At 41.7% G+C, this 17,994-nt stretch overlaps 2 protein-coding genes across 2 annotated transcripts; one reads left to right on the forward strand and one right to left on the reverse strand.

Annotated features, from left to right (window-relative positions):
- The first annotated feature begins 3,200 nt into the window (after window positions 1-3,200).
- Window positions 3,201-4,394, forward strand: LOC142502299 (uncharacterized). Its single transcript, XM_075613118.1, has 2 exons — window positions 3,201-3,277; window positions 3,645-4,394. Exons 1-2 carry the CDS (start codon window positions 3,271-3,273, stop codon window positions 4,271-4,273), a joined length of 636 nt encoding a protein of 211 aa, XP_075469233.1. The 5' UTR covers window positions 3,201-3,270; the 3' UTR covers window positions 4,274-4,394.
- A 9,868-nt stretch (window positions 4,395-14,262) lies between these two features.
- Window positions 14,263-16,048, reverse strand: DIO3 (iodothyronine deiodinase 3). The gene has a single exon (XM_075615064.1). It carries the CDS (start codon window positions 15,909-15,911, stop codon window positions 15,087-15,089), a length of 825 nt encoding a protein of 274 aa, XP_075471179.1. The 5' UTR covers window positions 15,912-16,048; the 3' UTR covers window positions 14,263-15,086.
- Window positions 16,049-17,994: the final 1,946 nt, after the last annotated feature.

Below are 17,994 nucleotides of genomic sequence, written 5' to 3' on the forward strand. Positions count from 1 at the left end.
TGTGTACAAAAAAACCACCTACCCAATACATATATAAAAAAACAATACATATAACCTCCCATACAAACATATATTTTTTTGGGGGGGGATTTTTTTGTATGTAGTTGGGGGTGGGAAGTCTTTTAGTATATATTTTGTGGGGTGAATTGTGTGAGGGGGGAGGGAATGAGTGAGCGTGGGGTAATTGACGGAGAGAGAGGAGAGAGTGGGTGAATGAGGAAAAGAGGGATTAAGGGCTCTATGCAGTAAGCGCTGAAAAAGTGTAATCGCCAAGGGTACCTTATCGGCATGATTCTGGCGATTTTCCCTCTCCGTATGCAATAAGTGCCGAATCCCTTTCGAATCAAGCCGAAAACATTTGCTCCCACTCTGTCGATGATTTGCTGATCACACACAGGTGTATCGGCGTGCATGGCGAGGTGGTGTTAGGTTCCCCAATGAAACTTCTTGCTGAATCTGCTGAAGCAAACATGTTTTGGATTGAGCGGCGTGTATTTTTATTCATTCTCTGTGTTTTTGGGAGAGAGGGATAGAGAGAGACACACAGCTGGCCGATTTACATATTTCATATTGACTGAGACAGTAGTGGTGTATTGTGAGAGGTTTGTCCTGTGTTGTTTTGTTTACATCTTTGTCTTGTTTTCACTTTGTAAGTGTTCAGTGCGATTGGCTTTAAATTTCTTTTCTGTTCTTTGTGAGTGCTAGAGGTATGGCCGCAAGGCGTGGGAAGAGTGATGCTGGTGTGAGTTATACTGGTAGTCGTGTGAGTACGCGTCTGAGTGAACGTAGGATTCAGGGGAGTGCTGTTGCTGCGAGTGCGAATGGTGTTGCTGGGAGTGCGAGTGGTGTTGCTGTGAGTGCGAGTGCTGCTGGTGGCTCTGTTGCTGGTGCTGCTGGGGTATCTGGTGGTGGGGTGGTTGCTGGTGGCCCGCTTTTGGAGTCTCTTCCATTGGAAGAAGGAGAGTCCAGTCAGCAGCAGCCAAGCTCTGGGCCTGCACGTATTCGGAAGAAACGTCTTGAGCGGCCACGTAATCCTCGGTTCAATGAAGAGGAAAACAGAGTTCTTGTCACAGGGATTCTGGAGCACTATGACTGTGTGTATGGGCATTTACTAGGTAAGTCTATCTTTGCATTCATTCTTCAAAGACATGTTATCCTAGGTCATGGGAGATGTCTTAATATCAAAGTATTATAGTATAATATCTATCAAGTAAACTTAATTGTTACACACATATTCCTTCATGCTTTAGAACGACCATAACAATCAGTCAAAAAATGTTGCCAAAGTTCATACAATATTCATGCAAGCTTCCTTACATTTCTATGTTTACACGTAAATGCTCATGTGGTACACATATTACACCTAAACCAGCATGTTTGGTATCTCTTGGAACAGCTAGCAGTTTAGGAAACTGATCATTTTTATAATAATAATTAACGTCATATATTTTGTATGTATTTCAAGGGCGGACAAGTTCAGCATCAAAAAAAGAAATGTGGGATCAAATAACCTTGGCTGTGTCTGCGTGTGGGAATCATGTCAGGGACCGGGCGAATTGTCAGAAGAGATTCGATGATATCAGGGCAAACTTAAAGAAAAAAATACAAGCACAATGGATGCATGCTTCTGGCACTGGAGATGGGCCACCAGCACAAGCTCTAATCTTAACACCATTGGAGGAGCAGATGCGGGAAAAATTTCTTCCTGTCGTCGTGGAGGGTTTGCCCGGGGACAGAGATATCGGAATTTATTCTACTCCATTTCCACCAGGTGACAAATGTTACTGTACTAGGCGTGTCGTAGGTTACAGTTCTTATCTATATTTCCACTGCAACTTATACTTTCTTCCCAATATAAGCATACCTACATATATATCTGTATATATGTCTCTCTCTATCTATCTATCTATCTAGATTTATATCTAGTTGTCCTACAAAAAGTAACAATTAATATATATGGTAGCAAAAGGTGGCACTGAGTGCTCATTTGCATGTCATTTCCCAGAATCCCTTGCTGCAGTGGAAGCGCTGTATGCTGGGCGATAATGGGGAAAGACAGGGTTGCAGACCTGTCTAAGACATGCAAATGAGCATACAGTAATATTTACAGTTGCTATATATATATATATATATATATATATATATATATATATACATAAATTAGTGATAATCTATGTTACACCTATAAACAGGCCATTACTGCCTCATCAAGTCTGGCATGGAAGATAGTGCATTCAAAGGCGAACATTCATAATTTGCACAAACACATTTCGTTATGTTTAATTAAAGATCTTTTTTCGCTTCATGTAGTATACTGAGAGCATAAATAGGAACATGTACCATATGGTATTTAATTGTGTTCATATGTAGCTCACTTCAGATTTGTCTTTCGCACATGTACCGGTGTGGGAAACCAGCTGCTATTAATATGTAATCACAGCATAGAGGAGAACACAGGGGGTGGGGTTGGGCACCGAGCCAGATCACAGGGTCAGGTTACGGTCAAGTCTTGTGGGACGCCTTACAGGTAAAGGTCAGGGTGCTGTCACGTCTTGGGGGAGGGACTACAGTTGTTAGAAGCTGACAAGGTGAACAGAAGTTCATCACATTCATTTGAAATGGTAATTCTCTGAAGACTTTCACCCACCAGGCCACTATATATGAAAACGTACGTTACTCATTCGTTCACTCCTATCTTCTTTTAACCTTTTAGATACGCCACATTGTCACACCAGTAGCATCTGGAGCGACACACTGCATGTGTTGATGAGTGTCAGCCACATTGAGCGCTACACCTGCTTCTCTTAAATGTTCACACAGATCACTAAAAACATTCATTCACATTTCCACAATTAGGTACTGAATTACAAGCAGACTCAACTTTGCTGTCATGGTAGTGATGTACATTATTATTGTTAGATTACTACACAACATATGCAGTGTATGTCCAACAGAACACTTAATTTTACAACGCATTCCTGCATGAACATTGTATGTTGTATGGTTTTAACAATAAATGTGCCAATTAGGTTCACATGTACATTGATGTTAAGATGGATAATGTACAGCTTGCCAAAAACATCTTGTCATTTCCTTATGTGATGCTGATATTTAGCCATAAATACTCCCACTACACAAACTTTATGTTAATTATGTACACATGTCAATAAAATTCTTATGTTATTCTTCTATATAGTTGCTCCTGAAGCTCATGTGTCACCTGACACTGAACATGTCTCATCATCTGGCTCATCCAGCTCATCATCAAGCATGGAAGGTATGAGGTGCAGCACATCTAATGTGTACATTTCTAGATGTTAATTTGCCATGCGAAATAAATGCCTTTCACATGTAATTAACTTCACATCAGTTATTGTCACAGAAGATGTAGTTTTTCATGACAACATGTATTGTGTGTGTTGTAAACTATCAGCTAGGAGTTGTGAGGTTACAACAACCTTTCATTCATTCTTCTTTCACACTGAGTCGAAACATCATTGTTACTTCAAGCATCATCTTTTAATTGGACACAAATTATAAATTATGGAAACATGTTATGTGTTACACTGTGAGAACAACTCTCATTATATTGAAAAACAAGTGCAAGTTGCATGCCAGTTCATAATGTCTTTCTTTATTTGTAGAAGCAGATGTTGCCACTCAAGGACAAATTCACTCAAGTGACCATGAAGATGTTCCCACTCGTGGATTAACCCAGCATTCAAGTCCTCCTGCTCGTGACACCTACTCAGCAATTGCAGCTTCTGAAGAAAGAATCTTGGGTGAAGAAAATCGTCGCCATTCAGAAATGATGTCAGTGCTTGAAAGGATGATATCACTGCAGGAAAGGTCAATATCACAAATGTCACAAATTGAAAGAGTCATCATCCAAGTTCCTAAAGAAATACAAAATTTAAACAGGACATTACAAGCAATAGTTGTGAATCTAAGCCAAGCAAATCAGTTGCGAATTACTGCTAGAGAACAACAATTCCACTTTACCCCATCTGAGGATGGATCTTTACATGCTGCTACTTTTTCTCCAGAGTCATCAGTTCTTCATTCCCCAGTTGTGGATGATACCGGTACAGTAGGTGCAAGTTCTGTGCAGGTCCCTGTCAACATCCAACCGCTTACATCTGTTCAAAATCAGGAACGGACACCTACAAATGAGACACGAAAAAGAAAGTTAGGGCAACAATTACTACTAACCAGCTTTTGGAAAAAGATTAAAACACCAAAACAAGAAACTGCTCCAACCTCAGTCGTGTAATGTTTAGCAACTGGTTCACAACTGCCACAGCCCACACCCAGTGCCCCTGAAGTGCCACAGCCCACACCCAGCCCCTGAAGTGCCACAGCCCACACCCAGTGCCCCTGAAGTGCCACAGGCCAGTACAAGTCGTAAAGTTAAGGCCAAAGTACTTGGCAAAGGGAAAAGGCAAACACAACAGCCAACAAGCAGGCCTGTGACTCGCTCTCAAAAGGATAAACAAAAATAAATAATTACATTCACTAAATGTGTTGGTGTCCTGGTGGTGTTTAGTGCACTCTATTTCATGCATAGTGTATGTATGATCATGTACAGATGCTTGCTAACATTCAAGTATGTCCTCGTACACATGAATGTTTAGAAATGTTCACTGACTGAATTAAGGCATATTTAATAACATATGAATATGTATTAATCATCAGTTGATTAATGGTACAACATTACACACTTGCCATGTTTATAGAAGCTGACATTCACTTAGCTCTTGTTCAAGATGAGATGTATGTGGGTTTGTTTGGTAATGTAGATAGTCATTTCATGCTAATATTATTGACATACAACTTTAAGTAACTATCCATATAACAGCATACATTTGGGTGGGTTGTTTTCTGGTGTCTTAACTCTGTAACACATTACTTACCTTAATCTTCTTTCATAGTTCATAATGTTGGCATGTGATCATGTATGATTTTTGGTTGCAATAACAGATCTGTTAGTGTGTACGAATATATCTGTAGTCTCTCTGTATCTCTATGGATATATGTACACACACACACACACACACACACACACACACACACACACACACACACACACACACACACACACACACACACACACACACACACACACACACACACACACACACACACACACACACTGTGTGTGTGTGTGTGTATATATATATTAACTGATTAATACAGATATATGTATATATGTATATATATAATATAATTATAATTATATATATATATATCTGCCACTGTTGTCAGCAAACAGGCCTTGTGTTAATGAGATATAAATGTTAGGACACTTGCTAAAATTATGGCATCAGTATGATTGAGCCCATAATTCACTCACCTGTAATTAACTTTCAATATGATTACAACAAGGCCTACTTACACACATGAATGGCTTTAGTTTAGCACTCTATATAAAATATATATAATCAGAATTAACAGTACAGGCCTTTATGGCTCAAAAGAGGCTTTGTTTGCTATTAACTACTACTTATACAAATGTCCACTTAATTTATGTTCATATGTTGACATTAGTTATAAAGGATCATGATCATTATGAAGAACTGACGTGAATGAAATAAAAATTATATTAACAACATTGTCATTGTGTTGAATGAATTAGGACAAGTTGAGAAGCCAAATAACTATACTTTGCAATGGTGTTAACATTTTGACGCATGTTACATGTACGTCAAATCAACACACATCTTTGACTTATACATACACATGTGACAATGTAGTAATCAACATGAACATGGAGTGATACAACAACTAATCACATACATTGCAATGTTAATGATGTTTAAAACATTGGTGTCTTTTCATACAAACATGCATTGAGTGTTAACATCGCTCATGTGCATCAAGGGATGTTCTCCTCCCATAACCAATAGCTGAGCAAGGTTTATCCCCTTCTCTCCCCCACCTTTATATTCCATGAATGGATGTTGTTACGTTTGCTAAATTACATGTTATGTAATGTCCCTAATGATTTTAAAAGACACTGCACAATAACCACCAAGTGTAGCTAAACGCACATACACAATACAGAAACGACATGTTTCAATTGTCACATCTTTTTCATTACGTTCTGTTTATACATCCTGTAACTATACCTGTATCGAGGTTTGCACATCTTATGACAGATGTGAATTGAAATACATACCATGAGCAGTCATTGAAGTGATTGATATACCTTGAAAAAGAAAACATGAATGAATATAAATCATTGTCATGACATGTTCATTAAGGTAAGCAACACACAAAATTGACCATTTTGTGTGTGATATGAAACAACATCTAGAATACGTCAAATATGATCAGAAATACACAATAGTGTACACATCATTGTGACTCACATGTCACACTGCAAAAGAAACATTGCATGTAACCATACTGCACTAGCTATTGACTATGGACATAGTAGGTTTATTGTGTATGCATAACCAAAAAGAGCATGTACATAAAATATAGATTTAGTACACATTATTTCTTCATGTACACACAACACCTTTTATTGGTAAGAAGTATAATACAAGCTGTTGATGAATGACATACCGGTGCCACATGCAATTGTCCACACAGCAGAGAAGAGAAAGGTGTGCGAACCATATTCATCTGTTTCCTAAGTGAATGGTATTTGGACAAATGTATTTATCATAACAAAGAATGACTACATACATCTATGTAGTACTATGAACATATATGTATTTGCTTACATGAAAAAAATGTGTTTATGACATTCAGACGTGTATCAACACCACTGGCTGTTTGGTCATTGTCAGCTGGTAAATTGACGGGATGCTCCTCCTCCAAACCCTGACGTATGTCTGTTTGTACATTATTGCGGAGTGCCACATTGTGCAAAATGCAACATGCAATTATAATATCAGACACTTTAGCAGGCTTATATTGAAGTGCCCCACCAGTTCTATCGAGACACCTAAATCTTGTCTTGAGAAGCCCAAATGTCCTCTCTATGACGGATCGCGTAGATATATGGGCAACATTGTACCTCTCCTCTGCTTCACTTTGAGGGTTTGCCACAGGGGTCAACAGCCATGGCCTAATTCCGTATCCTGAGTCACCTACAATCCATCGTGCACAAATATGAAACAATTAGTGTTAACATTATTACATACAACATTTCCTAGAAAACCAAGAGTTGTTTGTTAACACATCATAATATGTACTCACCCACAAGCCAACCAGGTCCAAAATAGCCTTCTTCGAAAGCATGGAAGACTGATGAGTTTCTCAGGATAGAGGAATCGTGACTGGAACCAGGGAATTTGGCTACCACATGCATAATCTTCATCGTGGCATCGCATACCACCTGTACATTCAGGGAATGGTAGTGCTTACGGTTGCGGTAAGCATGCTCACTCTGACTAGGCGGGATCAAAGCAACATGGGTGCAATCGATTGCACCCATCACACATGGTATCCCGGGTATGGTATAAAAGCCACTCCTGACTCCCAGCCACTCTGTGTGCTCTGTAGGAAAATTAATATAATTCCTATTGAGTGCACATAGAAACTGGGTAAAGGCCCGCGAGAATGTAGATTGCGAGACCCCGCCCACTATGCCCACAGTTGTCTGGAATGACGCAGAAGCAAGATAATGTAATGAGCACAGCATTTTAACAAGCCCAGGGACTGCACGACCTCTGGCTGTCACAAAATCTAAATCTCCCTGTATCTCTTCATAAAGAGCAAAGATTGCTGCTGAACTCAAACGATAGCGACTTACAATCTCCTCCTCACTCATCCCATTTAACAGGGTTCTCTCCCTGTACAAACGAGGACAAGGCACAACTTCTCTCCTCTCTCTTCTCCTCTCATCTCCTTGCCCTCTCCCTCGACCTCTCCTGTCCGCGTGCCTGTCACTGTCCCTGCCACTGTCCCTGCGTCTGTCCCTGTCCCTTCCTTGGCCTGTGACATCCTCTCCATCAGCAAGCCTCTGCTCTAATAGAATGTTCCTCCATCTCATAAACATTCGCATCATTTTCAGGTCTGTAGCTGTGAATGCGCAGGTAATTGCCCTCCTTTAAATACCTATGTGATGATGTCAGGTGACTTGCTGAAGTGCAAGGTGTTATATTAACATATCCAAGTAGTTCACTCCCAACGTGTATGCATTAGCAATTAAAATAATTATGTATGTGTGTTCACCAGGCAATCATGATATTTGAGAATGATGTAACGTTAAGCTTTGTACAAGCATTTATTGTCAAGTATTTCTGGAATGTGTAATGCATGTACCACTTCTGAACGCAACACTCAGTCATCTAATTAGGATACAACCATGACATTGACGTTGAGAAACTACGTTGCAACATGTGTAATTTGGCATGTTATTGTCACCTGTTCACATGAAGTTATTGTAATGTGCATATGCATAATTTAATGGCATCAGGATAGTTGCTATTGATTCAGTTTCAATCGTGTAAAAATGAGTAACTATTCTAGATGTATGTATAAGTTAACATGAAGTGATTGTAATGCATCGTGTACAATGTAAACATGCAATGTTATTGAGTGTCCAATTGCGGACGTCATGAGAAGAGGGAGGTCACAAAGTACACGTAAACATGAAAACAAACAGCTATATTTACGTTTGATCATGCGTTACACATTACAAGCATTGTATAATGTTTTGCAACATTACTATACGCTGGATGTGTTAGATGTGTGAAATGTGTTACATCATATAATAAATTGAAGCACACTTAAGTAACATGTTTGATATGATGTGACCTGTTCCTTTAAGAGTTGAGTATAGGATTTTCCCTTGACACATCATAACATGAAGACTAATGTGACACGCAAATCATCATAACATAGAAAAGTACAATGTTATGCAAATAATAAACGTAAGGGGTGACACGATGAAGTGAATGACCTCGACACTGTAATGCCAAGCACATTTGTATTATGAGCAACAGAACGTAAACACTACTATAATGTTATACGACCCCGCTCCATTGACTCCATTGATGTAGAGATTAGTTTTTTTTTCTAAGTGCCATCCCGGCAACCTTGCCGATCGTTCTCCCCTCCAACTTGCCAACTTTAGTTGGCGGGACCAATTGCCGATGAAATCTCCATTTCTGAGTGCCGATCAGCACCGATAAGCTGCTTGGGGCTACTTGAATACAGCCGATTTCAAAAAGTGCCGAAAAGTGCCGATAAGTGGGTTATCGGCAGCCGCATGCCGATAAATTTTTATCGGCAAGAAAAACTGCCGATTTTGAGCACTTATCGGCGCTTACTGAATCTCAAATGCAATTTTGGTGGGAAAATGCCGATAAAAGCCCTATCGGTGCTTACTGCATGAGGCCCTAAGAGTGAGACACAGGGAAGAGAAATACATGCGAGGCGGGAGATTTAGGGGCAACTTAATAATTCAATCAAGGAGTTGAGAAGTAAGCTCTTTGGAGAAGGGATATCATTTCCTCATGTTCACTTTGTTTGAAGCTCTTATTGCCATTATGTATCATATTTATGGGGGTGTATTAGGGCTCTGAAGTGTTATACAAATAAAGATATACATACTTATAATTCCGTATTCTAAGCAATCCTAAACCCTTTAAAAGTGTACAAGTCAGCTCTTATGGTGCATAAATATATTCACATCTCAAATGCTGTTGAACAAACAACACAGGTGACTAATTAAACCCAAGGTTATTTTGGGCAAAGGGTAGGTAGCTGTGTTGGTCCTTTCTTCCATGTAGTAAAATAGATAAATGAAGACACCAAAATAGTGCAATATTGTCAAACACAACAGTGTAGACAATGTTGAAGTTTCTATAAAGTTGGCACTCACGTGTTAAACGTGATATCCAGGCGTTGTGGTTGTTAACCGTAACCAACTTTACTAATAACCGGACAGATGCTCCGGATCAACACCGATGTTATTCCATAGGAATGAAGGGAAATCCACATACAAAAGGAAAAAGCAAAATAGTATAATATTGCTTTTTAATATTAAAAACACAAAGTATTACACTTACATAAGTGCCTTTGTGGTAGGCATTCAGACCACCCTGGGTCACATGAACAGGTAGCACTCCACACAGCGACAGCTTCTGCTCCACGGCCGATATAGCATACACTGGGCTGAACGATGCAGTCCTCCACTCTGAATGTCACCAACAAAGTCTCACTTAGTAATCCACGACTCCAAGGGTGGTCTGAATGCGGTCTAAGGGCATCTGTCCGGTTAATAGTAAAGTTGGTTACTTTTAACAACCACAACGCCTGGGTATCACGTTTAACACGTGAATGCAAACTTTATAGAAACTTCAACATTGACTACACTGTTGTGTTTGACAATATTGCACTATTTTGGTGTCTTCATTTATCTCTTCTATGTCCTGATTAAATTTGCGCACCTGCTATTCTTCATCGATTGCTGGTTGGATTTGGTCTGAGTCCTGTTTCGGGAGCTGCACTTTCTAAGGACAGTATATCCATTTGTTTTCTTCTGTTAAAGTGGTGTTATTTGCGCTTAATTTCTTTTTATCACTTATTCCATGTAGTAACAAAGGAGGGAGAGGGAGTAGGTGGTATGATACCTTTTATTGGACCAACAAGTAGTTATGTGACAACCTTTTGGACCCCTCAGGGTCGTTTGGACCTGATGAAGGACCCTGAGAGGTTGGAAAGCTTGTAACATATCAACTACTTGTTGGTCCAATAAAATACGTCATACCCCTTACTCCCTCTCCCTCCTTTGTTACTACATGGTTATTCTGCACATTCTATAAATGAAATACCCCTCAGGTTGTGGTGCCTGTCAGCCTGAGGCAGGTGTGAACCACAGTTAAATCCAGTCCCTCCTCTTTCAATATACTTCACTGAATTTCTTCAACTCTGCGATGTAGGAAACTCATTTCGAGTTGAACTAAGGTAAGTTATTTGCATTCATCTATAACGCTTTACGTTTTAGGTTCGTACCTGTGGCATTACAATGTCTCCACTGAAGCATATACCATACACATACAAATGGGCCAATACGTGTTCTAATATACACAACCTTTTTGTAGTTGGTTGAATTTAAAAGATGTTAACTTCTAAAGAACACATTGGTCCCATAAAACTGCTAGAACCCAAAAGCAGCATTGGGCTCCTTCCCTAAATAATATGACCCCCTAACTGCAACCAAAGGAACATGACAGATGGTCTTCACTGGGGCTACTTTCAGCTATAACTCTGGAGGCTGTAAGTGTTCAAAATATTATGGTATCAGAAACCAACTTACGCCTTCATTTCATTTCTTGTGTGCTTGTGCACAGCAAGCGATGTGATACCATCAGATGACTAAATCTTTTGATTGTAATGACGCTCTTGCAGTCTTGCAGGCCAATAACAATAGAATATTAGCATTTGGTGTACATGTTTATCCTAAATAAGGAGAGTTCTAAATACACCACACACAAAGACATTTTTTAATGTTTTTTTAATATTTTTAAATATTTCTAATACTTTTCTTAATATTTTGAATATTTAAATAATTGTATTTGGACGCCCAAAATAAAATACAGGCTGTGTAATAATTTAACAATTATGTATAAAACTATGCTAAAAATATGTAATAAGACATGCCAAGAATGATATGGATTAAATTGTATATATATGGACTACTGCATTAATGGCATCTACCACTACAATTATCAGCGGTTTTTTATACCAGAGGGTGCGAAACAATACACTGATGTGGAGGATATAGAGTTTGGTAGACAAGTCCATATTATGAACTAACTATTGTATGCATAAGGATTGTGTATCAAGTATTTTAAATCACAATGTAGAACTTTTAATATTATTTTGTGCTTGTACCATGTATCAATCAAGATTACAGATTTTATAAGAAACTCCAACATTAGAGGAACTCTGAGTGATTATCACGATGGGTGGAAATTGTATCAGAACAAATGTAAGTACAATCTCTGATTAATTGAACACCATACTTATCAAGGGTATAAAAGCCACGTCCACTACAAGATCCCAACAGGAACCTGACGAAGCATCACAGTACGCGAAACGCGTAGTTCCAAGCTGGGACGTGTAGCTTATTGTCCGTTGATGGCCACCGTAGCTTCCCTAAGCGCTTCGCTCACAGTCCTGTCGACCGGACGCGGGAATACACTGTGCTGAGATGCTGAGAGTGGCTGCGTATACCGGAGACGAGTTTTCTACATGCGAGTAACTTCATACTCTCATTTTTAATCAATAAAACGGCAAAACTTGACATCTTCCCTGCGGCTGCCTCTCTTCCTTACTGGGTCTATCGCGAGGACGCTGGGCGTCTGCGTATACACCGCACAGGGATACAGAGAATCAGCCACTGACGGAAGGTGGCACAACAATGCATAAAGAACCCACCGATGTGAGCCATTCTCACACACGACCGTGTGAGTACAGTATTTATATATATATATATATATATATATATATATATATTTTAATCACCACTCCCCCCCACCCATCGAGCTCATTTATCTTGAAAAGTATATTATTACTACTAATCACTGTTCATTTCCCCTTTGCGCCCACCACCCTTTATAGCTCTTGCGTGAACCTGGGGTATTTGAAGGAGTTACCCATGGACAGTGCTGCATGTGATTTGAACTCCTTGTCCAAGGTGCCGGGGGAAATGGTTGCCTCCGGGTTTCAAAGAGAGAAACGTGACCTGTTTCTTATTTGGTCTGTGGCCCCCATTTAATATGCTTAGAAGCCACTACTCCATGTCAAGGAAGACTCATTTACATTCTGATAAATGGAGCTGGTGGCCTTCTCTGACATGGAGAAGCAGCTTCACGGCGTGTTGAACATGGACCAGAGTTAGGGGATGTTGCTTGCCTATGGAAGACGGAAATTGTAAGGTTGATCAAATCAAAAGCCATCTAGCATTTAAGTCCCAAATTCAATGAGCAGTTTTCCCATTGCGGGAGAAGAGATCATCTCCAACACAGGGAAAATGTCAACAACATAGTAAAAATGGGGCCTAAGGTGGTAATTCTATATATCCGAAGCGCCTGGTTGGGACATTTTAAAACAAAAATCTAGATTGACTTGAATGGGATTTTTTTTTGCCCCAAAACTGCCATTTCGGAATATATAGAATAAGGCCCCAAGAGAGCCACCAAAATATAGAGACAGGACCGTGAAATACTGACTGGCTTCTCCAGCAATGGTAGTGAAAGGTCTTGGCAATCAGGCCCCTCCAGCACTGAATGTGTTATACAGTATAGAAGGGAATGACCTTCAGTGCTGAAATGCCACAAAAGGTTAAGGTTATTCATGTCCTACCTCACTGATATCAGGGGTTAGAGCGTAAAATCAGCACATCTTTTGCAATATAATTCCTTATAGAGCTTAAGATGTTAAGCAATCCAGTTTTTCCACTAAAAAGAAAATAACTCAAGTTCACTAAAAAGTAAAACGAGGACAGATTAAAAGAAAGTGTAGGTTATATATATATATACACACACATACATATATAGCAAATGGAAATATTACTGTATGCTCATTTGCATGTCTTAGACAGGTCTGCAATCCCGCCTTTCACCATTATCACCCAGCACACGGCACTTACACTGCAGCAAGGGATTCTGGGAAATGACATTCAAATTAGCACACAGTGCCACCTTTTGCTTCAAAACCACTATATATATATATATATATATATATATATATATATATATATATATATATATATATATATATATATACATATATACACACACACACACACACACACACACACACACACACATACACTACTTGTATAACAGGAGTGGTGATTCAATTATCTGAATGTGTGTGATAGACAACTGTAATTAATATATATCTGAATGTGTGTGATAGACAACTGTATACATATTAATATAACCTCCCACAGCTCACTGCAATGTATTATTATTCATTGTGTAAAAAGTTAAAGGGCTAGGAAGTATAATCCATTAGCAACAATCCCCACCACCAATACTGCTCACATTGCAAAATGTTCCCCAGACTCACATGTTTTTGTCCCTCAAACGTAGTAATCAAACCAACTGCCCACATTCCCACCGGTATTTGGCTTGGGTTGAAGACCCCCCATACAGATACTCTGGGCTCTGCACAGCGCACCGTCCTGCTGGACACACCTAATGAACGGACTCAGCTCCTGATCTCCGGACAAGTTGTAGCCTGTGGGTTGTACACACACAAAAAAGAAAAAAACACACCACACACACGTCCTTATATCACTTGTGTTTTAATCGTAAAAAAACATTTATATAAAAGTCTGCTTACAAAAAAAAAAATCACATAAATAAAACGATTGAACGGAATACTGATGGGCGCAGGTACTTCGGAACATCAGACACGGTTTTCTGGTGAAACCATTTCAAAATCGGTCGTCACATTAAAATACCAGCAGGATCAGCACTGACACACACACACACACACACACACACACACAGACACACACACACTGACACACACCTCCACTCTGGAAATAAACACTTTAAAACAAGGAAGGCAAATATTCACACACACACACACACACACACACACACACACACACACACACACACACACACACACACACACACACACACACACACACACACACACACACACACACACACACACACACACACTGACACACACCTCCACTCTGGAAATAAACACTTTAAAACAAGGAAGGCAAATATTCACACACACACACACACACACACACACACACACACACACACACACACACACACACACACACACACACACACACACACACACACACACACACACACACACACACACACACACACACACACACACACACACACACACACACACACACACACACACACACACACACACTAGCTTATTTCTGCAGTTTACAAATCAACATGATTCGCATAGATGGTCACTTCTCCAATTAACCCCTTCTCCCCCCCCCCTCCCACATACTCCCCATTCACCTGTCAGTCTTAGGGGGAATTGGGGGGGACATAATACTGCTGGGCTGCAATAGTTTACAGTACTGGAATACTTTTTTAAGATATATAATTATGAAACATTTACATTTGAATCACCACTGTGCTGCTGTCCATTCTGTGGTGTTTGTACTGGTGCAAGCAGTTCCTGAGCTCAGAGATCTTGTAGCCCTCTGGCCCTCTGCCCCCCTGGTATACCACCTTCCCCTCCAGGAGGATGTAAAGTCTCTCAAAGTAAGCACCGTAGGCTGCGTTAGACGCGTTGTTCATAGTGTCCACCACCACCCTGCACCCTGGCACACATTGCGTCATGAGCTGAGCCGCTGCCACCCGGTCCTGGAGGCACTGGTGTTTGGGGATTTGATAGGACGCGTCTGTGCTCACCCAGCCATCCGAAGGGTGGGCTTCTTCTATGTAGACGAGCAGGAAATCTGCAATGTCAAAGTGCAGGGCTGCCAGGCGCTGGTAAGCCTGCAGACGAGCCATGAAGGGTGGTCAGGTGCAGCTCCCAAAATTCACTACCAGGGGTCTCCTGCGCTTGGAGAAGTCCAGGATCCGGCACAGCTGCTGCCCCTCCAGCGTGACCACCTCGGTGTTGGGAGCCGGGGAACCCAGGTGGGCTGACTTGAAGTAGTCCAGTTTCTGACCGTGCCACACAGCCTTGAGGGACTCCAGGGAGAACATGCGGTTGGCGTCAGAGACGCAGACTGGGGGGTCATCCAGGTCTACGCTTTCCCCCTGCCCCTCCTCCCCCCCCTCTTTCATTCCGAGCAGGATCCTGCTTCTGATGCACTGGAAATCCAGCAGCCAGAGCATCAGGGCTGTGAGGAGGAAGCGGGGTAGCAGCAGGCAGCAGGCTGCCACCTGTTTGAGAAGTTTGCTGCTGTGGGTGCCTGCAGAGTGCAGCATGGTGCCTGGCGCGCAATCCCCGGGTCCCGCACCTCCTTAGGGGGGGACTCCCAGGCTCATCTGAGATCCCGCTTCTCCTTTTTTCCCCATTTTATAGCCACAGATTTAAATGAAAGGATGACTCCACCTCCGGACAGCACCGCCTCTTTGTACTTGAGCTTTGGGGATTACCTACCCCTCCACTCCACTCCAAATGACCTACAAATAAACGAAAGGGGGGTGAGGGAGGCAAAGGATAAATGTACCCCACCCCCCCCACTACCCCTCTCTACAGATAACCGTAGTGCTGAGGGTCACAGTTCCACACAGGACACGAGACCCTACAAACAAGACCTCAAACACCACTAATGTCACCCACCACACCCACAAGAGCAGATCGCATGACATATATTCCAAGTGCAACTTTGCCAAGTGCTTGGCTTATTATCATTGGTTTATTTTTTTAATTTTATTTATATATATTTTTGAAATGGCAGTTTCTGAATGTAACCGGATCATTGTTTCCTTCTGATCTGCATTTGCAGGGCTGGTCACAACACGTCCCCTTTTGACTTGTCATGAAATCACATCGGAATCCCCTGATATGGCTGTGCCACATTGGGCTGGCCCAGCCCCTCATGCTGCAACAGGGAGTCATATGCTCCGCACCAGGACACGTTACATAACTAGGGATACGAGGGTCCGTGGGAAACGTGCTTCTCTTTAAAGGTCCCGATCTTATCTCTTGCCTTCCTTGGCGACCGATTTGCTAAACACGTCTGCCCCGGGCACGCTTATCTGCTTAACCCTGGTGTTCTTGGAAAGGTTACAAAAAGGGATCGAGACGTGGCTGCACGTACAGTAGTAACCCATGTGTTCTGGCAGATAAGAGAAATGAAGCCTGGTTACTGTGCGTTCACTGGGAAGTGTCATATTAAAGGAGCCAACCTGTTGCGCGCGAGAAATAGCCAGGACGAGTTTCTCGTGTGACCACTAGGGGTAGCTGTTGGCTGATCCTTGCTTTGCACATTTAACCATATTTTAATGTAAACTAATATTAGTTTCTCTCTCTCCAACAAGCTGCTTAGAGTACATAAATTGTTGGGCTGCACTGTTACATAATTGGCATAGTTTTCAATTTAGTAGCAATCGATATTTTTCTTCTCTCTGGAATATTCAAAAGCTGTATGCAAACCCTGATACACCCTCTCTAGGACAATTAAGAAAGCAGATTACCATCTGTCAATGGAAGGGCTATAAGAGGTCATTACCTAGGCATAACCCCATCAGGATAGGGCTCAGCACAGAGCACTGACACAGGGCTCAGTGTCGCTTTATACAATTTTATTTTGACAACATGTAGAATGATGGGTATTTTTAAATTAAGCGAATGATAAAGGTTGGTGTAAGTACACTGACTTTGAACCCATTAAAATATAAGACATTATTATAATAATATGGGCACTAATGGAGCAGTCTTACTTAGTAATTCCAGTGATATTTATTTTTTATTTGCATATGGCAACCACATAATATCTGTTGTGGTGTTTATTGTGCTAAGCTAAGGCCTTGCCCCCGCTGCCTGCTACAGCATCCGCTGTGGCGGACGCTGCGCTCACGAGAGCCCTCCCCGCAATGGCGCCGGGCCCGCTGCGAGGGGGGGCCGCAGCGCTCGCGCGAGAGCTACTCCTGCTCTCAATAGAATTGAGAGCAGGAACTCGCGTCGAGCGGCTAGGCACGCCCCCCGGCGGTTCAGCCAATGAGGGTGAACCGGCCGGGTGACGTCATGGCCGCGCCCCCGTCACTCCTCCACCACGCCCCCCCCCCCCAGTCTCTGCTCCTGCAGTGAGCTGCAGACCGGGGAATCGCCGGAACGCGCAGCCAAAAGCGCGGCCGCGCATTACAGCGCCGTGACCGGGGCCTTAGCCTAAGTCTGGGGAATGCATTTTGAAAATATTAAAACCATGGTTGCATTGCTGACTTCTTAACTTTATGAGAGAGAGAGAGAGAGAGAGAGAGAGAGAGAGAGAGAGAGAGAGAGAGAGAGAGAGAAAGGGGGAGGGGGAAAGGGGGAGGAGGGAGGGGGGGGGGGAGAGGGAGAGGG

Source organism: Ascaphus truei, chromosome 9 (genome assembly GCF_040206685.1).
Source record: "Ascaphus truei isolate aAscTru1 chromosome 9, aAscTru1.hap1, whole genome shotgun sequence".
In the NCBI taxonomy this organism is placed as follows: Eukaryota; Metazoa; Chordata; class Amphibia; order Anura; family Ascaphidae; genus Ascaphus; species Ascaphus truei.